Source organism: Cebus imitator, unplaced genomic scaffold, assembly GCF_001604975.1.
Source record: "Cebus imitator isolate Cc_AM_T3 unplaced genomic scaffold, Cebus_imitator-1.0 Scaffold435, whole genome shotgun sequence".
NCBI lineage: Eukaryota > Metazoa > Chordata > Mammalia > Primates > Cebidae > Cebus > Cebus imitator.
Window position 1 is genome coordinate 220,338 of NW_016107750.1, and position 25,818 is coordinate 246,155.

Below are 25,818 nucleotides of genomic sequence, written 5' to 3' on the forward strand. Positions count from 1 at the left end.
AGAGAAAAAAGAAGAAAAGGAAAAGAAAAGAAAGGAAAAGGACCAAGGGGGACAATGAAGGCCAAGGTCCGGTTCCCGGAGCCCCTAGTGGGGTGTGGAGGGCGTCAGCAGGGGGGCATTGAAAACAGTGTCCTGGGTGAGGGAGAACATCAGGTGAGTGTGCCCCGCCTTCTCCTGGGTCACTGACCCCTCTGCTCCCCTGCCCTTCCTCCTAGACACAGGGTACCGAGAGCCCCCGCGGAGCCCCCAGAAGCTCCTGCTCTTTGGCTTCACCGGCCTCCTGAGTGTCCTGGGTGTTGTGGGCACAGCCCTGCTGCTCTGGAAGAAGGTATGGCATGAACACTCACAGCCACACAGCCCCTCCACCCCACACACCACGGGCTGGGGGTGCCTCCAGGGAGCAGAGAAGCTGCCGTGTCCTTGCCTGGTGAGGGCACATCCACATCTGTAACAGGTGGCCCTGGTCGCCCCTTGTACTGGGACTGAGGGCACCTCTCCTGTGCCACTCCCTGCGCTGCCGTGGGGCCCTGTTTTATCTTGTTGCAGGAAACCAGGACTTTGCAGGCTTTTCCGGGTCATGGGTCCCACTGAGAACCTGAGAGGGCCTGCAGGCCCTCCTGCCTACCATTCCAGCTCCGCAGATTAGGGAATCCCTGCCCGGGTTTTTTGATCCCAGGAGGCTGGAAGGGAAGAAGGGGCTACCAGCCACTGGCACAGGTGCCCTCCCACACACCTTTCCACACACCCTCCACCGAGAGGTTTCTTCCCATTTCACAGCTCTGAAAGGTGAGGCTCAGAGGTTGTGATTTGCCCAGGGTCAATAGTAAGTGTGCGGCAGAGTCAGGGCTGGAGTGCAGGGTGGGGTAGCTGGGTCCGGCTCTCACCTGGACAGCTCCTGCTCACACTGCAGGTGGCCCCTGCCTGGAGAGGGAGCCTCTCTGCTGGCCCCCCATGCTCATTGCCACCCAGCCCTGTGGATTCCCGTTCAACGCAGGCCTGCCCTTCCTACCTGGCAGCAAGTGTCAGGAGGCCAGAGGCCGGGGCAGTCTTGTCTGGGGGCTCTGTGCCCAGCACATGAGGGTGCTCAGGCAGCGTGCTGAGGGAAAGGATGCAGTACCCGCTGGGTTTTCCCAGGCTCAGGGGTGCAAAGATGACAGGTCAGGGCTCCTCAGAAGCTGCTGTTACCAGCTCAGGCTACTGCTCCGCCCTCCGGGGACCTTCGGGGCCAAGCCTGAGGGCAGCTGAGTCAGTGACAGCCCTGGGTGTGAGGGGAGGGCAGTGGCACCATCACCAGAGTCTCCCTGGGTCAAAGAAGGCTCAGCCCCTGCATCCAAAGGCCGAGACCCTACCTACACCCAGAGAAGAGCTCTCTTCCATGGGAATTCATGTGCTCATTCATTCAGCAAACACGCAACACCTCCAAAATTCCAGGCCCTGTTCTAGGCACTTGGGACGTAGCAATGACCAAACTGGAATCCTGAAATCTCTGTTTCTGAGGCCGGGCACGGTGGCTCAAGCTTGTAATCCCAGCACTTTGGGAGGCTGAGGTGGGCGGATCACTTGAGGTCAAGAGTTCGAGACCAGCCTGGCCAACATAGCAAAACCCCATCTCTACTAAAAATACAAAAAGTAGCTGAGCACGTCAGCAGGTGCCTGTAGTCCTAGCTACTCAGGAGGCTGAGGTGGGAGAATCGTTTGAACCCGGGAGGCGGAAGTTGCAGTGAGCCAGAATCACGCTACTGCACTCCAGCCTGGGCGATAGAGCAAGACTCCATCTCAAAAAAATAAAAAGAGGCTGGGTTCGATGGCTCACGCCTGTAATCCCAGTACTTTGGGAGGTTGAGGTGGGCAGATCGCTTGAGGCCAGGAGTTCAAGACTAGCCTGACCAACATAGCAAAACCCCGTCTCTACTAAAAATACAAAAGTTAGCTGGGCATGGTGATGTGCACCTGTCCTCCCAGCTACTCGGGAGGCTGGGGCAGGAGAATTGCTTGAACCCAGGAGGCAGAGGTTGCAGTGAGCTGAGATCGCACCCCTGCACTCCAGCCCCTGGGGGACAAAGTGAGACTGCATCTAAAAAAAAAAAAAAAAAAGAAAGTTTCTTCTGATTGTGGTTTTGAATTAAGGAAAAAGAAAGAAAAAGAAAGTAAGAAAAGAAAATCTGTTTTTATTAAATTGATATTCCCGCTGAGGCAAGACAGACGATGAACCACCCAGTGAATAGGTCATTTAACTCAGATGGGATAAGTGTTGGGGGAAACTCAGCCTGGGAACGAAGAAGCGCCTAGAATGAAGCGAGGCAGGTGCACACCGGACCGGGCGTGTTCGGCGGGAGAACAGTGGGAGCAGGTGCTCTGAGGCAGGAGCTGCGGCGGGGCTGAGGTGGCTGGTGTAGCCTGAGCGCAGAGTAGAGGGATGGGAAGTGGAAGGAGGTGCGGCCAGGTAGGGGCATTGAAGGGACTTCAGCCCTTACTCTGTGTGAGACCAGGGAGGGGTGGGATTAGACCCATATTCTAATGGAGCCGCTGGCTGGGTGAGCGACACCCAGTGAGGAGCTACGGCAAAGTCCAGGCAGAGGAGACAGGAGCCGGGACCAGGGTGGCCTCAGGGGAGCAGTGATTGAAGTGGGTGAAAGGCTGAGTGGACCCAAAGGGACTCGGCAAGGAGGTTTGCTCTGCTCCCTCCGGGGTGGGCCCGAGCCTGGGGGCATCTGGATCTGGGTCTGGCGGGCTGGTGTCAGGTGAGCTGTGGACTGGAAGAGCGTGCGAGGAAGCTGAAGGTCACAGCTTGCCTGAGCCACTGCAAGTGGCAGGCCTGGGACTGGAGTCCACACTTTAGTTTCCCATCCTTGTCTTTAGGCTGAAGATGTCATTGCTTTTCCCAAGAAGGCTCTGAGGTGCTAAAAGAGCATGAACTTGGTCCCTGTTCACCCCCAGGAGCATCAGGGGCTGCATGTCCTGCCTTCTATGAGCTGGTGTCTAGGTCAGGGCCTCAGCTGCGATGCTGGCTCCCCTCCTTCCTGTGGGGCTGACCCTGGCATGACTCGTCTTACTTTGACCTTGCCCTGTTGATGAGCTTCAGGGTGAAGTGAGCCACAGGCCCGGGTGCCACTGTAAGTCCAGGAGGGCTCTGGGCTCGGCCTTGACTCCAGCCCAGCCAGAGGGACCAGCTGAGCCAGGAAGACCCAAGATGGGTGGGAACGCTTTCTCCAGCTTCCCTGAACCCAGGGTTAGGATGGAGACCCACTGACTTCAGGCTGCCCCCCTCTCCAAGCCAGCACGGGGGTACACCTGCCACCTGCCCAGCCTGGGCCTTTCCTGCACACCCCCGACTCCCGCCCTCAATATATTCCCTCCCTCCCTCCTTCTGCTTTTCCCATGATGATAGCAAGTAGGATATCTCTCGATTTCTTCACTACTGAGCAAACCCCAGGTGCTCAAAACGAGGCCAGGGGAGGAGCTGGGCTGTGGACACAGAAACTGGGCTTCAGGCACAGGTGACAAGGGACTCTCCCTGCCTGTGGACCCCCACCCAGGGTTACAGGAGTGACCCACACAAGTGCCCTCTGTGTACACGAAGCACAGCGGGCAAGCAGCAGAACAGGGCCAGGCAAGATCTTAACCCTGAGCCCCCCTCTTGCTGAGCAACCCCAGCTCCTGCCCTACAAAGATGGGACCGGACCGTAGGGACGGGGTCACGGTATCAGTAAAGAAAGGGGCAAAGCTCAGAGCCATGGGCTTGACTTCTGGTCCCAGCTTCCTCCCTGCTTCAGTGACTCCTGCCTTCCTCCTCCTCCTCCCCCTCCTCCCCCTCCTCCTCCCCCTCCTCCCCCTCCTCCTCCCCCTCCTCCCCCTCCTCCTCCCCCTCCTCCCCCTCCTCCTCCCCCTCCTCCCCCTCCTCCTCCCCCTCCTCCCCCTCCTCCTCCCCCTCCTCCCCTTCCTCCTCTCATCTCCCTGCCTGTGTTTCCAGGAATGTCTGCAAAGTGTCTCGTGTGTGCCATCACTAGGCTAAGTGCCAACAGGGTGAGAGCAAGCCCTCTCATTAAGTTTGGGCCCTCTCTGAGCCTCGGTTTTCTCCTCTGGAAATGGGGGTACAGATAGACCCTGCCCACCAAGTGAATGTGGAAAGAGAGCACTTTTTTTTTTTTTTTTTTTTTTGAGATGGAGTTTCACTCTTTTTGCCCAGGCTGGAGTGCAATGGTGTGATCTCGACTCACTACAACCTCCACCTCTCAGGTTCAAGTGATCCTTCTGCTTCAGCCTCCCAAGTAGCTGGGATTACAGGTGCGCACCACCATGCCTGGCTAATTTTGTATTTTTAGTAGAGGTTGGGTTTCACCATGTTGGCCAGGCTGATCTCAAACTCCTGACCTTGGGTGATCTGCAGGAGAGCACTTTTGAGGCACCAGTTGGGTGCTTGACGCACAGTAGGAGCTTCCTGCTGCCTCCACATCCCCTGCACCTGGGAAGGACAGTTGAGTTGAGAGTCTGGGCCTGGAGGGAAAGAGAACCCGGAGCCCAGAGCTGCTGCTGCGTTTGCATTGCTGAAGCAGCCCTGAGCCCCCAGGTTTGCTGTGGATGCCCCTGAGGGCTGCAGCAGGATGGGGAAAGGAGAGAGTCCAGGAAAAAGACGTTCCCTCCAGGCACGGAGGACCCAGGAGCACCTGTGGTGGTAGATAAATGAATCGAGGCTGGAAACTACCAACTAGAAGCGGCAGAGGGTGGACCGGAACCACAGTTGGCAGCTTTGGGACAGTGAGGACTAAGACAGAGCAGAGCGTGCGGCCCCACTGGGCCGAGTCTGGAAAAATGGCTTTGCCTCCTCAGGGGCAGTGCCTGCAAAGGCCAGGCAGGGAAGGCACGGAGCTCACACCCCCGGGAAGATGGGAGCTGGAGGTAGCAAGAACTGAAGACCCACGGAGGCTGCCGGGAGGGGCTGGGGCAGCAGGGATGGGGGTGGAGCCCAGTAATGGATGACCCACAGGTGGCACCGTCAGCCCTGCCCGCAGGCCCTTCAACAGCAGAGGCCTCCTGGGCCCTCCTTGTTCTCTGTGTTCCAGCACCTGCAATGCCTCCTGGAGATCTCCTTCTTGCCTTTCTGGACCCAGCTTCCGTGTCCCCAGTTCAGAGAGGCCCTCCCGGACCCCATGGCTACTTCTCTGCCACCCCCTTGCCTCTGCCCTCGTCATCTGTAGGTCCCCTGATCTCTTACTCCATTTCTTCCCCAAGGCCAGCTCTGTGAGGCTGGGTGCCTCTCAGCCTGTTCCCTGCCACACAGAGCCCCAGCCTCTAGTACAGGCCCTCCACATAGTAGGCCCTCAAGTAACATTTGCTGAAGGGCTTACCATTTATAGGGCTCTTTCACAACTGTCATTAAATTCATTCATTCAGGCGAGTTGCAGTGGCTCACACCTGTAGTCCCAGCAGTTTGGGAGGCCCAGGTGGGCTGATCACCTGAGGTTGGGAGCTGGCGACCAGCCTGGCCAACATAGAGAAATCCCACCTCTACAAAAAATACAAAAATTAGCCAGGTGGGCTATTGCATGTCTATAATCCCAGCTACTCAGGAGGCTGAGGCTTGAGTCCGGGAGGCAGAGGTTGCAGTGAGCCGAGATTGCACCACTGCACTCCAGCCTGGGTGACAGAGTGAGACTACTTCTCAAACAAACAGAAATTCATTCATTCATTCCTTAAACTGATGCTAGCTGAGCACTTAGTATGTGTCAGGCCCTGTACAGAGCTGGGAACGCAGAGGGAGTATAGCAAGCTAAACTCTCAGTCAGCTGGGTAGATCAGCTGTTACACTGTCATGACCCATTCAGGAAAAAAAGGAAGTAGAAGTCAGCAGGGGGCTTAAAAGCACAGACTGGCTCAGTTTCAGCTCTGCTGCTTGCTGATTTCTGTGAGTGTGGGCTGGGTGCCCTGGGCTTCAGTTTCCCCAGTGGGGATGCCAAGCAGAGGAGCCATGTCATGGAGCTGTAGAAGGCGCAGAGGGGCCAGTGTGGCTCTAAGGTGCTTTGAGCACGAGGAGAGGTATCTCTCTCAGGAGGGCAGTGATCGCCATGATTCCCACCATTGGAGCAGGTTGGGGGGCTCCCGGCTGGCCTGAGGGGTCAAAGTGGTCTTCCCAGAGCAGGCGCTCCCTGCAGCTGACCCTCCTCCTCTCATGGCATTGGACGCAGCAGGCCTCCCGCCTCACGGCACACTCTTCCTCTTGGTTCCAGGACCCCCTGCCCTCCTGGTTTTGCCCCACCCCACAGGCAGATTTGCTAGGTCACCCTCGTCTTGGTGACCTCTGGCCTCCAGTGCAGCCGGGGCCCTTCCTCCGAGCCCTTCTATTCTCTGCCTGTGCTCCTGCGGCGAAGGCTCTGCTCTGCAGGTCCATTCCCAGTCCACAGAATCTGAGGCTCAGACCCCTCCCCAAGCTCCAGCTCATGCTCCACAGCCCCGTATGGGGCCTGAGGGCACTGCCACCTCATGCATCCAGAGCACTGCTCCTCGTCCCCAAGCCCTCTACGTCCCAGCAAATGGGCTCCCGATGCTCAGGCCGGAGACTTGGAGTTGTGTTCACTCTTTGCTCTCCCACCCACCCCTCGGCGAGCCCTGCACTCAGGCTGCCCAGGATCCAGTCCCTTCCCCGGGGCTTCCTGGGCGTCCAGGGCTCAGGGATCCATCAGTGTCTCCCGGAATAAGGGTGTCTGCTGCCATCATTTTTTTTTTTTTTTTTTTTGGCAACAGAGTCTTGCTCTGTTGCGCAAGCTGGAGTGCAGTGGCAAAATCTCAGCTCACTGCAACCTCTGCCTCCTGGGTTCAAGCCATAGCTAGGATTACAGGTGTATGCCACCATGCCTGGCTGATTTTTGTATTTTTTTAGGAGAGATGAGGTTTCATCATATTGGTCAGGCTAGTCTCGAAGTCCTGACCTGATAATCTGCCCACCTCAGCTTCCCAAAGTGCTGGGATTACAGGCATGAACCACCATGCCTGGCCCCTGGCTCGTCTCTATGCTGTCTGTCCAGCCAAAGCATAGCCCTTGCCGGTGGCGGGGGCGGGGTAGGAACTGAGTGTCTCCAGAGCTGGGGAGCCTGGCATGCAGTGCATGCTTGTGGAAGGAATGACAGGATAAATGCACATGAGGACCTGGAATATAAGCCAGAAGTGGCCAGAGTGTGAGGTAGGCAAGGCCACATTATCGCTCCCATTTTACAGAGGAGGAAACTGAGGCCCGACAGGCTTCCTGAGCTGCTGATGGCAGCAGCCCTGGTGTGCGGAGCTGGATCTCAGCCCACACCTGGTAACTCCCTGCCCCACCACTGTCTACTAGGGAGGGAGACTTGGGCCACAGAGAGCTGGGTGTGGTGGGAGGAGCCACATTAGTGATTCATCTGAAAACCACAGTTGAAAGGGCAAATGCTGGTCCCAAGGACAGAGCACTCGGTGGGCAAGATGGGCAGGGGTGGGCAGGGAGCAGAGCAGCCCTGCCCCCATAGTGCAACGGCGCCCATCTGAGTTTTCAAGAAGGCTCCCTCCCTGTTCCACGGGACCCCTTGCCCCGGCCCAGCCTCCCCAGCCTCCCCAGGAGGCCTCTTTTCTGGAGATCCTGCCTCCTCCCCTTGCCAGCCCCAACCTACAGTCTTCCCCACATCTGTGGCAGCAGAGGGAGGCTTATACAATGCAACTGCAGCCACTTCCCTGCCCTGGTGGCCCCCACTGCCCTCCGGGTAGACGCCGTGGCATTTGCCCTCCCGTGGCCCCATCTGCGCTGGCCTGCGGCCCACCTCCTTTCCATCTGACTCTCCGTCCCTCTGTGCATTCCTGACACATCGTGACACTCCTGCCCCTAAGCTGTTTGCCATGCCTCAGACACCTTCTCAGACTGGGAGAGCTTAGAAATTCCTCCTGTGTTTTCAGAAGACTGCAAGATGGCCCTGAGACGTCTGCGGCAGTCCCCTGTAGACCTGGGGCCCCTTGCTGGGGCCCTACAGCGGCACTCACCTCTCTGGCAGCCCCAGAAGTCTCACTGACAGAGCCTCGAGGCCAGGCCTGGGTCTCTCTCACCACAGGGTCCTCCATGCCTAGCCCAGGCCCAGGACCAGGGAGGGACACAGCTGAGCTCCAGGGACCGTACTTTCCAGCCCCAGCAGGGCCAAAGAGCTGAGCCCAGGTCAGCCTCGCAGGAGAGCCACTGCCCGTGAGCTCACAACCTCAGCCCTGGCGGTGTCCAAGCTGGCCAGCTCAGGGAGGACACAGACACTAGGTCCCCAGCTGCCTGACAAGAGGAGGCACCAAGGTGCCCTGGAGTGGAGCACAGCCTCTGACTATGACAATGTCCTCAAGAAGCAGGTGGTGCAGTGGAGGGGACCCTGGGTTTGAGGACACACATCTGGGTTTGATCCAAGGACAGCTCTTTACCAGATGAACAAGCCTCAGTTTCCCCTCTCTGTTTTCTTTTGTTTTGTTCTGTTTTGTTTTGTTTCTGAGAGTCTCACTCCTTTTGCCCAGGCTGGAGTGCAATGTCGCAATCTCGGCTCACTGCAACCTCCGCCTCCCGGGTTCAAGCGATTCTCCTGTCTAAGCCTCCTGAGTAGCTGGGATTACAGACGCCAGCCACCATACCCAGCTAAATTTTGTAATTTTAGTAGAGATGAGGTTTTGCTATGTTCGCCAGGCTGGTCTTGAACTCCTGAGCTCAAGTGATTCACCTGCCTCGGCCTCTCAAAGTGCTAGGATTACAGGTGTGAGCCACCGTACCTGGCCCCCTCTCTGTTAAATGAGCAATTCCATGCCCACCTCCTCAGGCTGGTTTGAGAATTAAATGGAAATAAGGACAAGTCCCAGCAGACTTTGTAAACTATCAAGTGCTCCGCAGATGCCAGCACTTCTCTGAGTCTGTGAGGCTTACGTGTTCTAACAAAGCAGGGGAGTGAACACTCCAGCTCCCGTCTCGTCAGTATCTTGGTGAAACACAGACCTGGATTCAAATCTTGCCTCTGCCACTTCCTGGCTTCGTGGCCTCGACAAGTCACCTGCCCTCTCTGAGCCTCCTCTCCCTCAGGGACAGAACCAGATGATGGGAAGACTCGCCTGCAGGTTTGTGGAGAGGCCCATGAGAGAAGGCAGGTCAGGTGTTCAGAGCCCTACCTGGCTCCATCCTCTGAGCCATTATGTGCTGTGACTGGGGATGGCGCCGGCTTCTGCCTGAGAGTTAAGTCGCTCTCAACAGCTAATCCTGCAGTAAATGGGCTGGGGTTTGGCAGGAGGCCAGGGTTTTTAATTAGCTCCTGCTCTGAGATGAGGCAGTTGTGGCTCCACTGTCAGCAGTGACAGTGTGGTGCCTGCAATGAGCAGGGACGTCCAGGCCACCTCCCTCTGCCTCCGGAGGGCCGCCTGCACCGCCTCCTGACCTGCCCAGGCTTCACCTTCCCAGCGGGCCCAGCCCAGCCTCCACCATGACCATTAGCGCTCCAGGCAGCAGCCAGTGGGTGCTTTCTCCAGCGCAGCTCTGACCTGGCTCCCACTTCCAGCCCTCAGTTATTTCCTACGCTCTTCACGCAGCCTGCACGGCCACTCCGGCCCCTCCCGGGCAGGCTCCCCTCTCTGGCCACACTGACCTTCTCTCTCTCTCTTTTTTTTTGAGGTGGGGTCTTGTTTCATCACCAGGCTGGAGTGCAGTGGTGTGATCTCGGCTCACTGCAACCTCCACCTCCCGGTTCAAGTGATTCTCCTGCCTCAGCCTCCCAAGTAGCTGGGATTACAGGTACCCACCACCACGCCTGGCTAATTTTTGTATTTTTAGTAGAGAGGGGGTTTTGCCATGTTGGCCAGGCTGGTCTTGAACTTCTGACCTCATGATCTGCTCACCTCAGCCTCCCAAAGTGCTGGGATTACGGGCGTGAGCCACCGTGCCCAGCCTACGCTGACCTTCTCTAAGAGCCTCAGGACCACCAGGCCTTGGCACATGCTGCTCCCTCTACCTGGGGCTCCCTCCTCCATCTCTTGCTAAATGAACTTGCCCTCAGGATTTCACCTTCAATACTGCTTCTGCCCAGTGGGGCATTGGTTTCCTCCTTGTGTGCCAGAGGCTCCATGACCCGCGATCAGCCCACAGACCATGTTTTGACAAAACTGCTGGTTCATCCTCTATCTCTTCACTGGCCCCTAAACTTCAGGAGGCTAGGGACGGTGCCCACTTCCTCACACTGTGTGCTGGTTGACTGAGGACCTCCTAAGCGCCACCTCCTTAGCACCAGGCACCTGCTCCCTGTGCTCTCCTTGAGTCTTTGCAACAATCTCACAAAGGAGGGTTATTGCTGAAGAGACCAAGACCCGCCGCCAGGCATGGTGGCTCACGCCTGTAATCCCAGCACTTTAGGAGGCCAAGGCGGGCGGATCACCTGAGGTCAGGAGTTCAAGACCAGCCTGGCCAACATCATGAAACCCTGTCTCTACTAAAAAATACAAAATTAGCTGGCCATGGTGTCACGCACCTGCAGTTCCAGCTACTCGGGAAGCTGAGGCAGGAAAATCGCTTGAACCTAGCAGGTGGAGGTTGCAGTGAGCCAAGATTTCACCACTGCACTCCAGCCTGGGCAACAAGAGCGAAATTCCTACTCAAAAAAAACGAAAAAGAAATCCAGGCCCAGAGAGGGGAACTGGCTTGCTCGAGGCCAGAGCCAGTGACTGCAGGGCAGGACTGGACACCAGGCCTGGCCGGCGCCACTAGAGGCCCACCCACGACAGCCAGCTTGGTCCCTGGGGCCCTGCCCCACTGGCACCGGGCCCAGTAGCTTGCGTCCCTACAAGCCAGGTACTCCTTCCAGGGACCACACATCGTGTGGGCCTTTTCTATTTCCTGTGTCTCCAGGTGCTTGAGTGGCTTGATGCAGGTCTTGGAGGCATTTGCCATGTTTCACTGGAGAGGGTGAGTGGGAGGGATGGAGCGAGGAATCTCTGCATGGCCTCATGACAATCTGCCATCCTTTCCCGTGGTGGGGTCTGCATGGGAGCCACTCATCCGTGGCCCTGACTCCTTTCTCCCTACAGAGGCAGATGCAGGCTCCACGGAAGGACCCCGCCAGGAAGCGCCCAGCTCCAAGATCTGCCAGCAGCCCCAAGGAGCCTCCTGCAGAATCCGTGTACACAGTGAGTCCCGGGGCCCAGGCTCCCTCCACCGCTCTCAGGCCCGAGGCAGGGTCTGATTCCCTGGCTCCATCCTTTTCTTTCTTTCTTTCTTTCTTTTTTTCTTTTTTGAGACAGAATCTTGCTCTGTCACCCAGGCTGGATTGCAGCGGTACGATCTCGGCTCACGGCAACCTCTGCCTCCCGAGTTCAAGCAATTCTCTTGCTTCAGCCTCCTGAGTAGCTGGGATTACAGGCGCATGCCACCACGCCCGGCTAATTTTGTATTTTTAGTAGAGACAGGGTTTCACCATGTTGGTCAGGCTGGTCTTGAACTCCTGACCTTGTGATCCGCCCACCTCTGCCTCCCAAAGTGCTGGGACTACAGGCATGAGCCACCGCGCCCGGCCCCCAGCCCCCTGCTTCACTCTTATACTAGCTGTGTGACCTCTCCTAGCCTCAAGTTCCTCATCTGTAAAATAAGGACAACAATTCCCACCTCGTGGAATTTCTGTGAAGCTGAAAAGAGATGATACGTGCAGGCCCCCTGGAAAGCATACGAATGCCAGGTGCCCCCCATGCCCTGTTCCCCTCCTTGACATGGCCCCTCATTCTGGAACAAGTGAGGGCACAAGTTGGTAAGGATGAAGAAAGCTCCTTCATCTGACCAAACAACTGTCCCCACTTCCTCCTGTTTTTATTGCACAAACAACACAAATCACAAAAAGAGGAAGAGGTCAGGCGCCATCCCACGCCCTTAACGCATCGGTGATTTTTAACTATTTGCTCTCTCCCCTCCTGGCACATGCAGAAATCGTCGCCATCGCAGCGACGACACGGGTTGGGACCCTGTTTGCGCCACTCCCTGCTGTGTCCTAGGCATTTTCCGAAACCATCTTCCTGGAGATGTGGGAGTGGCTGCGACAAAGGGGACGAGGAGGCCAGGCCGCCCCAGCCCAGCCAGCCGGCCAGCACACGGCCCTCGGCCCAGTAGCTGGGGCTCGGGAGGGCGGGGAACACCCTTCTTGCTATGCTCCTTTCAGCTCCATGAGCAGCATATGCTCCAAGCAGAGCAAGTGAAGAACAAATGCCACCCAGTGCCAGCTGGGGTCCCCATCCCGTGAGATCTGGCACCGCCAGGTGGGCTCCCCACTTCGCGCCCGGGAGGCACAGAGCCCTTCTGGGGCCCTGAGGTTTCTGCAGGTGCACGCTCCTCGGCTGCTGGGCACTCGGGTTCTCGCACGTGCTGCCGTTTCTGTCCCCACAACATCAACTCACCCTACGCCACCAAACTCCACACAGAGGATGCCTTGTCTGCTGAGGATGGGGCGGGTGGCATCGAGGCCAAGGAAATGTCCCTGTGGGGCAGTGCCAACAGTTAGTTCCAAGTGGAATACGGCATTTCTCAGAGGGCTCTCAGCCTCTCCGCCCTGGGGAATTTCCATCAGCCACAGCTTTGCACGTGGCCAGAGCCTTCCTCATATTCTCTCCGGTCTCCCAGCATCTCGTGGTGGTATTTTCCCTACCAGGGATTCTGGTGTCAACTGTTAGATGAAAATATTTTCTCTCTCTCTCCCTCTCACTCTCACTTTCCCTCTCCCCCAGCATACACATATGTGAAATATATATATATGAAGAAAATAACCAGCATCCTAATCCCATCTTCTTCCAGGATAAATGCTAGTAACATTGACTAATATATTTTCCAGTATTTTTTTCTATAAATATATACAAAGAAACCCATACACACTCACACATCCTTCTTTTTTAATTGGAATAATACAGCAACGTTTTCATGAACATCCTTCCACATGAATAAATATCCTTCTGTGAGATTATTTTTAATAGAAGAGCTCTTTTGAAAAGTAGAGCTCCCTTTTTGCCTGGGTTTAGAAGCTGCTGGGACTCAGACTGACTTCTCTGAAGAGAGTTACCTGCTTGCAGGGTTGCAAGGCAGCTTGGAGAGGAGAGGTCGTAGGACTTTGCTGAGTCCTTGACACAAGGCTCTACCCACTGGGATTGGACCTGGGCAGAGGAGAATGGCATTCACAATGATGATGATGATATCAATTGCCATTTGTTGTGTACCTACTATGTGCCAGGCATCGTGGCAGGAATTTACACCTGTTATATTTGATCAACCCTCTTAATAAGGCTTTGGGGTATAGGTGTTGTCCCCATTTTAACTTTATTTTCTAATTATCTATTGCTACTACTTCAATTTATTTTTTAAAAATTTGACCTATTCTTTGGGAGGCCAAGGTGGGCGATTCACCTGAGGTCAGGAGTTTGAGACCAGCTTGGCCAACATGACGAAACCCCTTCTCTACTAAAAATACAAAAATTAGCTGGGTGTGGTGGTTCATGCCTGTAGTCTCAGCTACTTGGGAGGCTGAGGTAGGAGAATCACTTGAACCCAGGAGGCAGAAGTTGCAGTGAGCTGAGATCATGCCACTGCACTCCAGCCTGGGTGACAGAGGGAGACTCTGTCTCAAAATAAACAAGTAAATTAAATAAATTTAAAAATAAAAGAGCAAACTTGATTAAAAGCATGAATTTGGGGTGGGTCAGAGAGACCCACCAAAACCCCCATCCAAGCCTTGTTCTTTTGCTTACCAGTTCTGCTACTTAAACTTCCTGAGTCTTAGTTCCATGATCTACAAAATAGGGTTAACAGTACAATCCTGGTTTACAGCTTACAAACATGCTGTGACTTCTTCTGCCTGAAATTCCTTGAGCCCGTCTCTCCCTCCAGCTCCCTGCCCTTTCTCCACAGCACTTTAGAACAGAGTTCCTGGTGGCTCAAGCCTGTCATCCTAGCACTTCGGGAGACCGAGGCAGGTGGATCATGAGGTCAGGGGTTCGAGACCAACCTGGCCAATATGGTGAAACCCCATCTCTACTAAAAATATAAAAAATTAGCCAGGTGTGGTGGCGCATGCCTGTAGCTCCAGCTACTTGGGAGGCTGAGGCGGGAGAATCGCCTGAACCCAGAGGCAGAGGAGTGGCTCCACTGTTGTCAGGTCCCTCTCACCTTCAGCCCCTCTCCCTCTCCTTTCTGTTCCTCTCTGTTCGCTTACAGCCCTCCCCTTCGCCAGAACCTTCCTTCTCAGTCATCATTGACTCCACATCGTTAAACCTATGGGCAGTTCTCATTCCTCACCTCCCTTGATGAATCAGCAGCATCTGACACCCTTGAGCTCTCCCTCCTCCTCAAAACACTTTCTTCACTTGCTTCCAGAACATTCCACACTCTCCGGATCTTCCCCTGCCTCACTGCCATGCCTCCCTAGTCCCTTTCACTGGTTCCTTCTCCAGAACCAGTGGAAACCTGACCTGCAATGATTGGAGTAAATGTTGGAACCCATCATTCAACCCCTCTTCTCCCATCTTCACTCCCTCCACTGGGTGACTTCATTTAGCCACAAGGTTCCGAAGACCGTCTACACCCTCACAACTCCCAGCTTTATATTTCCAGCCTAGACATCACTGAACACGAGTCAACCCCACTTGAATGTCTAAATGGCGTCTCTCTCAAACCAAACTCCAATTTTTCTTTTCTTTTTTTTTAAGACAGAGTCTTGCTCTTGTAGCCTAGCCTGGAGTGCAGTAGCGAGATCTTGGCTCACTGCAACCTCCGCCTCCCAGGTTCAAGTGATTCTCTTGCCTCAGCCTCCTGAGTAGCTGGGATTATAGGCACGCACTGCCACACCCGGCTAATTTTTGTAGAGATGGGCTTTCGACATGTTGGCCAGGCTGGTCTCGAATTCCTGATCTCAAATGATGCACCCACCTCAGCTTCCCAAAGTGCTGGGATTACAGGCATGAGCTACTGTGTCCGGTCTCAAATTCCAATTCTTTACCCCTCTGAGAGCCTCTTCCCCCGTCTCCTCATCGCTGCTCTATCCTTCCCGTTGCTCGCTGGAAATGTTGAAGTTGTTCTGTCTGTCTTTCAATCACTACCCATATCTGATCCATCAGCAAATCTTGCTTCAAAACGTATCCAGAGCCCAACCCTTCTCACTGCCCCAGCGCTAACAGTGGTGGGAGCCAGTCCCATTTCTTGCCTGGAGTACTGCAGTTGGTCTCTAAGCAGCTGGTCTAGTTTTATCCTCTCCCCCCACCATGACCCCCTACCCCACCCCACCCCTGTTCATTTTCTACCTGGCAGCAGCCAGTGACCTGCTAAGCCATCAACAGATCATGGCCCTCTGCTCAGAGCCCTCTGAGACAGAGACACCAAGATGGGGTTAGAGGAGCAAGGGTTTTTTTGTTTTTTGTTTTTTTTTGAGACAGAGTCTCACTCTGTCACCAGGCTGGAGTGCAGTGGCTCGATCTCAGCTCACTGCAATCTCCACCCCCCGGGTTCAAGCAATTCTCCTGCCTCAGCCTCCCTAGTAGCTGGGACTACAGGCGCCACCACCATGTCCAGCTAATTTTTGCATTTTTAGTAGAGACAGTGTTTTACCATGTTGGCCAAGATGGTCTCAATCTCTTGACCTTGTGATCCACCCACCTTGGCCTCCCAGAGTGCTGGGATTTCAGGCATGAGCCACTGTGCCCAGCCTGCTCCCTCATTCTTTCAGCTCTCTTCTTGCATGGGACCTTTCAGTGCCACCTTTTCCTGACTTTTCTTTCAAAATTGCAGCCTCCCTCCTTTCCTGTCCCGTCCCAGCCTCCCCATCTTCCTTCTCTGAGTGCCTCCAGTGTCCTCATGGGCACCTTTTACCGAGTTGATTGTCAGTCTGGAGCTTCCTCCTCGTCCCACACCAGCCTGGCACCCGGCACACAGTAGGTACTCAGGGATCATCCACTCTATGATGGGCAGAAGCCTGTTCTTACTTCCCAGGTGTCTGGGGTTCCACGGAGCCTGGCGCAGGGAAGGGGGGACACCCAGTAGCAGATGTGAGGTGTCAGGATGTGGTCTGCATCCACCTTCAGCAGCGGTGCCCAGAACCCCACCCACCCAGCGGCTCTACCCCAGACCTGCCCGGCCCCAGAGCCCCAACCCGCCCAGCGGCTCTGTCCCAGACCTGCCCGGCCCAGCGTCCTTGACCTTGCTCTCAGCCTCCAGTCCCTCCTGCTCCCGCTCCTGCTCCGAGCTGCAGCCAGAGGGATCTTTTTACACACAACTCTAGTGCCTGGTGAGGAAGGCCTCCGGGGCTCCCCATTGCCACTGCCTGGTCTAGAGTTGAATTGCTTCTCCAAGGAGTGTACTCCTTCCCGAAAAACACCCCTGAATCTCACCCATCACCCTCAATGTCCAAGACCGTCAGACTAGGTCCAGGCCCAGGGATGCTAACCTCAGCTCTGGCCTCAGCCTGCCTGGAGGAAGGCCTTGCCTTCCTCACGCCACTGGCAGTTGGATGACAACTGGGGTCAGCACCATTGCCCACTAGGCATCAGGAGGCAAAGGGCCTGGAGGGCCTGGATCCCAGACAAACAGCCACAGCCCAGCCCAGCCCCAGCCCCCAACCCCCAACCCCCAGCCCAGCCCAGCCCAGTCCCCAGCCCCTACCCCAAAGCCCCTAGCCCAGCTCAGCCCAGCCCCAGTCCCCAACCCCCATCCCCCAGCCCAGCCCCACAAGCGGCCCCCTCCAAGGCCTATGCAATCTCCCAGCAGGCAAACCTAATGGAGGGCCAGGAAGGGATGGTTCAGGGGCTCAGAGGGTGTCCTGTTGTCAAGGCGGCACCCTGCGTTTCACAGCCTGGTGATGCAGGTCAGACCCTGCATATAGATGCATCCCAGCAGGTCAGGCCTTGTCAAAGGCTTCACTCAGCAGCTGCTAATTGGTGGCCACCTCCACAGCCTCCCCTGCCCTCAGCCCTGCAGCTGCTCCGGCTCTGCCCGCTGCACCACTGCCTCTTTGCCCCCTCGCCTACTCCCCCACTGTGTGGGTCAGGGGCCTGCAGGGTCCCAGGGCAGGCTGGTCTTCTCTGGCCCTGCATCGCCTGCCCGCTCTGGGCTCATGTGTTCTGGGCAGCCTGGCTGAGCTGGACAGGAGGGAGGGAACCACCTGTGGGTCCCCAGACCTGCTCCTCTGCTGGGACGCAGGCAGGGAGGCTGCTCCGCTCCCTTCTCTCTGTGACCAGAAATGTCCAGCTCAGAGAGACTGTCAGATCTCGAGACCTCAAAGGGGTCTGGGCCTGAGTGGGTGGAGGGTGGAGGGCACAGGACCACAGAGGAACATTCCCATCCTGGGTGCCAGGGTAGCCAGGGTGCCTGGTGCTCCGGGCAGGTATGAAGGCCACACAAGCCAGGGCAGGCCTTGGAAGTTCCTCCCCACTGGAAATGGGGCTTCTTCCTGGGGCAGCCCTGGTCCCTTCCCTACAAGGAGGCAGGTTGAAAGCCCCTCTCCCTAGGCCCAGCCTATTTCTGGCTCAAAGACCCCTTGAACTCGTCCCCAGGGCCACCCCACCATCCCCGTGCCTGATGCCCTTGAAGTGAGGGTCTCCCAAGCGCCAAATGGTTTGTTACTTGGATTTTCATGCCCAGCTGCCTCTTGGCGCCTGCCTCCCTCCCTCCTCCCCTCCCGCCTCCCGCCCTCCTCCTGCCTCTGAGCACCACCTGTCTCTCCAGCCTGCCTCAGCAACCCCTGCTTGCCTGTTGCCAGGGAAACCGCCTCCTTGGCAACCAGCCGGCATCCATATGACATGTACACTCAGGAAGGAAAGGCTTCTGCTCTTGCTTAGGCTGTTGGTGGGCTCTGCTGTGAAGCCCAACAGGTTCTGAGGGAGGGTCTGTCTGGTCTGTGATCCCACAGAGGGGAGGTGGGCAGGCATCATGCCTCGCTTGACCATTCAACAGCAGCTTATAAAGCACCTTCTACTTGCCTGCCTATGTGCGGGGCCCTCTGCGCACAGTATCTCATTTAATCATGCATTGAACCTGCAAAATAGATGTGATTATTCCCATTTTATAGACGTGGAAACCGAGGCATGGAGCGGTTAAGGGGTTGCCTTTGGCTGGCAGAAGTCAGAGCTGAGATTTGAACTTACCCTTGTCTGATTTTAAAGCCCTGGTTCTTCTTTTTTGAGACAAAGTCTCGCTGTCGCCAGGCTGGAGTGCAGTGGTGTGATCTTGGCTCATTGCAACCTCTGCCTCCCAGGTTGAAGTGATTCCCCTGCCTCAGCCTCCTGAGTAGCTGGGACTACAGGCGTGCACCACCACGCTCAGCTAAGTTTTGTATTTTTAGTAGAGACGGGGTTTAACCATGTTGGCCAGTATGGTCTCAATCTCCTGACCTCATGATCTGCCCGCCTTGGCCTCTCAAAGTGCTGGGATTACAGGGGTGAGCCCCCGTGCCCTGCCAAAAGTCCTGGTTCTTTCTACCACCTTGAGGTCTCTGGTCAGGCATCTCTTAGCTGGGCCAAGAGTGAGTGGGTCCTAGGACACCCGAGTGACGGGGAAGCCCCTCACGATAGCTTGTTGGGTGCTGCTCCCTTTGTAACAAGCACAGCTGTGGGATCTGGAACCCAGAGACAAACTCGGCATGGTCCCTGCCCTCAAGGAGCTCCCAGTCTGGTGAGATGCTGGTGGGAGCAGGATTCTGACATGATCCAGTACAGGAGCCATGAGGCCCAGAGCAGGGCCTCCAGCCACAGCTGAGCTCGACACTCACTCGGGCTTCCTGGGAGGAGGCTTGGGCTGTGGAGAGCCTATGGTCAGAGAGTGGATGGCGGGAACTTGAGATCTCCAGGGAGGCGCATATGGGTGATGGCTACATCCCAGGTGGCCCAGGAGGGGTGGCTGAGGGGAATGAAAGGAAAGTGACAGGCAAGGGGTCTGAGGGGTGTGCTGAGAACCAGGGCTGGACTCTGGAGTGCCCCAGCAGGGCACCGGCCCAATGGCCAGGGAGTGTGACCCCAGTGGGTGCCTGGTTATCCTTGAGTACAGGCTGGGGTGGGGAGAGCTAGAGGGTGCGGGTGGGTGGGAGGGGCATGAAGACAGAGGTCAGGGAGGCATCCTATTGGAGCAGTAGCCACAGGTGTCATTGCAGGGGCCTGCTGGCTGCCAGGCCCTTGAGAGCCTAGGGACAGGCAGGGACAGCAGGAGGAGACCTGGCCCTTCCTCTGGCCAGCCAGGTGGAAGCCTGGATAAAACCTGCCAAGTGGAGCACAAGGCTTTACTGGAGTCCTAAAGCGGGCTTAGGGAGGTGGCAGAGAACAAAGAGGGGTCAGCCCTGTACAGGCAGGGAAGGGGTGAGGTGACTCTGGGAAAGGCGGTGGCAGGTGCAAAGGTGTGGCAGGGCTCCGCCCTCCCCGGGCTCCCATGGCGGAGTGTATAACAGGCAGGGAGGCCAGCTGCTGGGGCTGGGGACTGCCCTTCTGCACACCTGCCCCTGATCTTGGCACCCTTTCTCTTGCAGGCTCTGCAGCGCCGCGAGACCGAGGTCTATGCCTGCATCGAGAGTGACAATGGCAGCCCACCCACCGCCACGCACAGCCCGCTCTCCAAGGTACACAGGCACGGGACCCCAAGCCCAGCTTCTCACTGCATCTGACCCTCCCATCATGGGTGAAGTGGGGGGCAAATGGGACATGGAAATGAGCCACCTGCTGTGGAATCCCAGCCCTCTCCTGGTGGCAGCTGGCCTGCTGGTTAGGACTGGAGGGTTTGAGTTCCTGCCCCATCCCTTAGCCACTGTGCAGCCCTGGGTGAGGCAACTAACTTCTCAGTGTCTGAATCTCCCTGTGTGCAGACTGAGCCACCTAACCGTACCCACGTAGGAGATTTTCTGTGAGGGTAGAAGGTTGTACTGAGGGAGCTGCCTGGGACCCGCTGTGCCCACGCACTGTGAGCCAGTGTAACTACCACGGGCATGGTGTCCACACTGGCCAAGCACAGGGGGTGTTAGGCTTCCAGCTGCCCCCAGGCTGGTGTTGGCTCAAGTCTGGAGCTAGAGTGTGAGCTGTTAGAAGCTGGGCTTCGGGTCAGGTTCTGCGATGGTCATGATAGTGCCTCAGGCGTATTACGCCACCATACCTTCTCTCTTAAACCTGTTTGCTCATCTGTAAAGTGGGTGAGCAATGCTTTCCTGCAATACCAACTGCTCCTGAGTTCAGATGTGTTCCAAGTTGAGTGACATCTGCGGCAGAGTTTTCAGCACTGTGAAGTGTGAGGTGTCATTCAGCCAGAACAGCAGCTCATGGGCATCTTGGAGCACCCATCAGGGAGGGCGGGCAGCTGGCACTTGGGCTTCTGGCCCAGGCCGGCACTATTTGTTAAATTGCCTATTCTTGTAGCCCTTTCTATACTCAGCCCTCAACTAGACCCCGAGTGAAAGCAGGGTTTCTCCTGGCCTGGGACCCCCGGGGATGTCTGGGCCATCGCAGGCAGTGCCCACCCTGTGCCAGGCCCTGGGGTGCTGGTCAGGAGAACTAGGCATGTCCCTGGCCTCTGGGAGCTACAGTCTGTAGGAACAGGTCACTGACCCCATGGACACACAGCGGTATTTGTCGCCCTGTTGTGAGGGGTGGTATTCTGGGAGGGACCAGCCAGGGCGGGGAGGGGGGAGGGGGTCCTGGGACCCTACCATGAGCCGGTAACCAGATGAATAGGCAGTCGGAACAGGTGAGTCTATAGGAGGAGTCGCTTCCCAGACAGAGGGCAGAAGGCTGAGAGCAGAGCTGTGGGGGAAGCTCTGAGGCTGGAAGGGGAGGCCCATGTGGCTGGAGGGCAGAGAGCAGGAGTGGGGGCAGCGTGGTGCGGGAAGAGGCTGGGAGGTGGTTTTGGAGACAGAGGGCAGGCCCTCCATCCAGGCTACACAGGAAGTGATCTGTCGCCCTCTGGCTAAAACTAAATGAGTTCAAGTTCATTCTTTTCCACCTAACGGTCATTTTCTCTTTCTCTCCCTCCCTCCCTTTCTTCTTTTCTATCCAGGAGAAACTGCATAGATTCCAAGATGAAGATGAACTTAACCTGGTCTATGAAAACCTCTAGAATGGGCTCCACGGCCTGCAGAGCTTGCCCTGGGTCAGAGGACCGGGCAGCCCCTGCCACCAAAGGACTTGACCTGAACTGGGAGAAAGGCCCCCAGAGACACCCCATCATCTCACCCTCACATTCAAGGCCCTTTCCGCCTTGGCTGGCCCCGCTCCCCCTATTCTGTGACTCGGCCACCAAGGGTTTCACATCTTGGGGCCTTTGCCCAGGCTGTTCCTTCTGCCAAGCAGTCCCTTCCTCCCTTGGCCCAACCAGCAGTGCTCCTCAGTCTTCAAGGGGTCTCCTGGGTGCCACCCTTGCCCGGAGCCCTGCTCACCACCTCTCGCTGACAGAGCAGCGTGCTCTCTTGGCACCAGCCTGCACCTCGGCCAGCAGGGCAGCCTCTGAGCTGAGGGAGGACCCGGCAAGGGCTTCTTAGCAGTGCTGTGTGGGGAGCTGAGGTGTGGAGGGGCTGGGGAGTGGCTGCGCAAACCCCCACTTGCCCAGCTGGGCCAGAGGCATGAGGCAGCCACCCAGGGCTGGCGTGGGAGGTCCGCGGGACGGACAGGGATGATGGACCCCTGCAGAGGCCAGACTGGTATCAGGGACAAATCTAGAGGTCTAGAACACAGCAGGCTGGGGACCTGGAGCAGAGAGGGCATGGGTACAAGCTGGTGAGGAAGCAGATTCTGGGGTGTTTGGGGTGAGGGCAGAGGGACCGATGAGGGGAGGAGGGCACTGGCTAAACAGGAGCTGAAGGCTGAGCACGGCGGCCCATGCCTGTGATCCCAGCGCTTTGGGAGGCTGAGCGGGCAGATCACGAGGTCAAGATATCAAGACCATCCTGGCCAACATGGTGAAACCCCATCTTTACTAAAAATACAAAAATTAGCTAGGCGTGACGGTGTGCGCCTGTAGTCCCAGCTACTCAGGAGGCTGAGGCAGAATTGCTTAAACTGGGAGGCAGAGATTGTAGCGAGCTGAGATCACACCACTGTACTCCATCCTGGCGACAGAGTGAGACTTCGTCTAAAAAAAAAAAAGGAGCTGAATGGATAGCCTGAAGCTCCCCCTCCCCTAAGGGTCCCCACTCCCATTCATTGGCCTGTGTCATTTCCTTGGTCACCCTCAGGCCTTCCCCACGGCCGGGCCTCAGCCATCCCTCCTTCCACCCAAGGTGCAGTGCCCCAAAGCCCCTTCTGTCTGGCCTGGCCTGTGCCCACCATTTGTGGTGTCACCCAGCCCTCCTGCTCTGTCTTTACCTGCTGTAAGCCCAGCCCTGGTCCCCTGTGGATTGAGGTCCCAAGTGGTCCAGCTGTAGGGTTTGGTGCTGGGACCCTCATGGGCAGCTGAAGGATCCCTCTGAGGCAGAAGCTCAGGCCCAATGGGGACAGTGACTCCCCAGTGCCTGGCCCTGAGCCAAGTCTGCTGTTCTGAGTGCCCACATCACCTCATTTCCTCCTCACAGCAGCCCTGCACTGCGGCCAGAAACCCATCCCCAGGCAGGCAGCAGCTGGGTCGAGGTGTTCCTGGGCTGTCAGGCTCTGCCTCCTCTCTCCCCTCCCGCACCGCCCCCCTGAATTCTCCCACCTTTGCTCATTTGTGAAATGGGCCAGTCAATCCTCCCACCCCACCTTGTGGGCTGCCCCAACCCCAAATGTGCCCAGGGAGGGTGGGGAGCCCAAGGCACAGGCCCTGCCCCTGCCCCCAAGCAGCACGGGGTCACCAGCTGGCAGAAGCACCTTCGGTTCTGCAGGTCAGGGCCCTCCCTGCAGGGATGGGAAGGCTAGTGGTAGACGCTGGGCACTGACTGACCTCCAGAAGTCCCCGATCCCACAGGACAGCCAGTGGCCTCCCAGCTTGTTTGGGGCACCTGCCTGAGACCACACATGGTGAAGAGGGCTTTAGCAGGCTAGCAGGACCAAGTGGCAAGGCCCCTGCTCCCAGAGGCTGGATTTGAACGAACTCGGGGCCTGTGTGAGGCGAAGCTGGTAGGTGTGCGCGGCGGCCTCCCAGGCTCCTGGCTCCACCAGCCTGAGGTGGGGGTGAGGGTCAGGGCAATGGGGGTCAATGCTACTCAGGGTGCAGTGAGCTGCTCCAGGAAATCCGGAGCCAGCAAGACAAGGAGAGGGCCCCCGCGCTGGGCCTGCCTCCCCCACCTCCTGGGCCTCTCTAATCTCAGCTCCCAGACCCTGGACCCTCCAGCTGGGACTCAGCATTTTCCAGTGTGTTTCAGGGCTAGAGAGGGGAGCCTGGAGGGAGCTTTACCACTGTGCCCTGGCCCAGGCGTCACCAACACAGCCTCCTGCAGCTGCCCTGCCCCCAACAGACCCCGATGAAACCCACACCTGGCCTTGGACCCCCCTGCTCCACACCTTGCATGGGTTTTGCCTCACTTGGAATAAAATTCCAACTCTTACCTGTGGCCTAGGAGGTTCTTGGGGGCTGAGCATCACCCCTCTGGTGGATGTAGACATTGCCAGCATGGTGGTCAGCTGTGCTTGGTTCAGGGCAAGGCTGGGAGGCGGTGGGTGCTGAGGTCTTCAGTGAGCAAGGAGAGAGGCTGGGAGAAAAAGGAGGAGGAGGAGGAGGAGGAGGAGGAGGAGGAGGAGGGGGTAGCATGGAAGGACAGGACCCTAAAGGGCTTTGACCCAAGGGAGAGTGGGGCAAGAAAGTTCCAAGACCTCTGTGGGCGGCAAAGAGGACTGAACACCTGTTCTGAGCCCCCAGGAATGACAGCCTGCAGAGGTGAGCTGGCTCAGAGCAAGGGGTGGCAGTGAACTTCAGGGTGGGAGGCGCAGGGGGGAGTGGGTGGGGGGAGGAAGAACAGAAAGGGGACGGAGAGGGCAGGAATGTGAGCTGCTGGGGTGCAGGCTTGCTTTCCACTTGGAATGGGTAGAGGAGAGAAGAGAAGAAAATGGCTTTTGAGAGCATCACAGCCTCCACCCCCAACAGCCTTGTGGCCTTGGCAAGTCCCTGGCCACCTAAGCCTCAGTTTGCAGTGACAGTCAAGACAGCTCAGGCCAGACATGGTAGTTCCTGCCTGTGATCCCAGCACTTTGGGAGGCTGAGGCGGCTGTATCACTTAAGGCCAGGAGTTCGAGACCAGCCTGGTCAACATGGCGAAACCCCAGCTCTACTAAAAATACAATTTGCCTGGTGTGATGGTGGGCACCTGTAGTCCCAGCTACTCGGGAGGCTAAGGCAGGAGAATCGCTTGAACCCGGGGGGCAGAGGTTGCAGTGAGCCGAGATGGCTCCACTGCATGCCGGCCTGGGCAACAGAGCGTGACTCTGTCCAAAAAAAAAAAAAAAAAAAAACTGCTCAGTGTCTCTCAGAAAGGAGAAATTGGGACTCCCTGGCTCCCTGGCTCAGGCAGAGGCTCAGTGGGTGTGCATTTCCTTCAAGATTCGTCCTTCAGAAGAAACAGGCTGCTGGGGCAGTGCAGAGGGTGTAAGTGACGAGCAGGCCTCCCTGGGAGCTGGGGCCCGGGCTCTGCAGCCATGCCTGTAAGGACTGCCTGCAGGGTAGCACGATCAGGGGGACAGGCCAGGGCTGCCCAGAGCTGGGGGTGGGGGCAAGGCGAGCAGAGAGGTGAACGGAGGAGGATGCTGGCTCAGCAGGAGCTGAATGAATGGGCCTGGAGAAGAGCTGAGAGGGGGGTGGGGGTGGCTTGAGCGGAGTAGCTGAGGCCCAGGTGAAGGGGAGCCAAGGGCCTTCCAGGAAGGACGGATGTGAGCAGTCCTGAGCGGGATGGGCTTAGGGCGGGGAAGGGAAGCCCCAGGCAGCCCCTGCAGGCTCCGGCCCAGGTCTCTGAGTCTCAGCCAATGCTTCCCTCTGCCCACTGCCCCCTGTCCTGGTGGGATTTCCCACCATCTCCCCACCCAGCCTGCCCTACCCTCCTAGGTCTTCCCAACCTTGGCCCCCACAGACACATCTCAGCCACGTCTGGCACCCCCAGGCTTCCCTGCCTGCCTTCCCTGCCTGCCTCTAGGAAATTGACCCCGTCAGTGGGTTTCAGCCTTGTCAAACCCTCTCTGCTTGGCTCCTGCTCTGTCAGCACTTGCTTGAGAAAATCATCCTGGGAAACCAGCCTCTGGGAGCAGGGGCCTTGCCCCTCAGTTCTGCAAGCCTGCCAAAGCCCTCCCTGCCTTGTGTGCTCGCAGGCGGGGGCCCAGAACCAAGCTAGGAGGCCACTGGCTGCCGTCTGGGGCCACCCTAGCAGGGGGCCCAGGGACTTCTTTTGGAGGTCAGTCTGTGGCCAGCGTCTACCACCAGCCCAGAAACTGAAGTGGGTGCAGGAAGCGGTGTTCCCTCCTCAGCAAACATTTCCAGAGGATTCTGGCAGCAGAGTTTCCATGGGAACATGTGCTGGTTCTCCGCTGAACCCAGTGGGGCTGGGGTTCCCTTCACAGCCAATATTGTGGACCTGAGCCTGGTGGCCTTGGCCAGGGTGGGCAGTGCTCTCTGGCCACCCACTCTCACAAACCTGAGCTCAAGTTACAGGCAAAACCTGCTTTTCCTTTTTCTTTTTTTTAAAAGCACATTCAAATTTAAAGGCCACGTTCCATTCTAAAGACGCCTCTGGGATTTCAGAGATGGATTTTTGTGTAGTTCAATAGTTTTCTTGGCAGACAGCTTACGCAGGAGGGGTGGCTCAGTCCAGCCAGGATGAGTGGCATCACTCCGTTCCCTGAAACGCCAGGGGATGTCATTTGCCCACCTGAGGGGCTTCCCCAGTCTTAAGCACTAGGCTGTGGTCAGAATGATGGCCT

General features: G+C 57.1%; 1 protein-coding gene across 2 annotated transcripts in view; it reads left to right on the forward strand.

Moving 5' to 3' along the window:
• The window catches only part of NFAM1 (NFAT activating protein with ITAM motif 1), a 44,446-nt gene extending 22,506 nt beyond the window's left edge, over positions 1–21,940 (forward strand). For both annotated transcript variants that reach the window (XM_017510283.2, XM_017510285.2), the window contains exons 3-6: positions 216–328; positions 11,044–11,142; positions 19,488–19,577; positions 21,002–21,940. In XM_017510283.2, the coding sequence (XP_017365772.1) occupies positions 216–328; positions 11,044–11,142; positions 19,488–19,577; positions 21,002–21,061 (362 nt within the window). In that variant the 3' untranslated portion in view covers positions 21,062–21,940. The remainder of the gene's footprint in view (positions 1–215; positions 329–11,043; positions 11,143–19,487; positions 19,578–21,001) is intronic.
• The last annotated feature ends 3,878 nt before the right edge of the window (positions 21,941–25,818 follow it).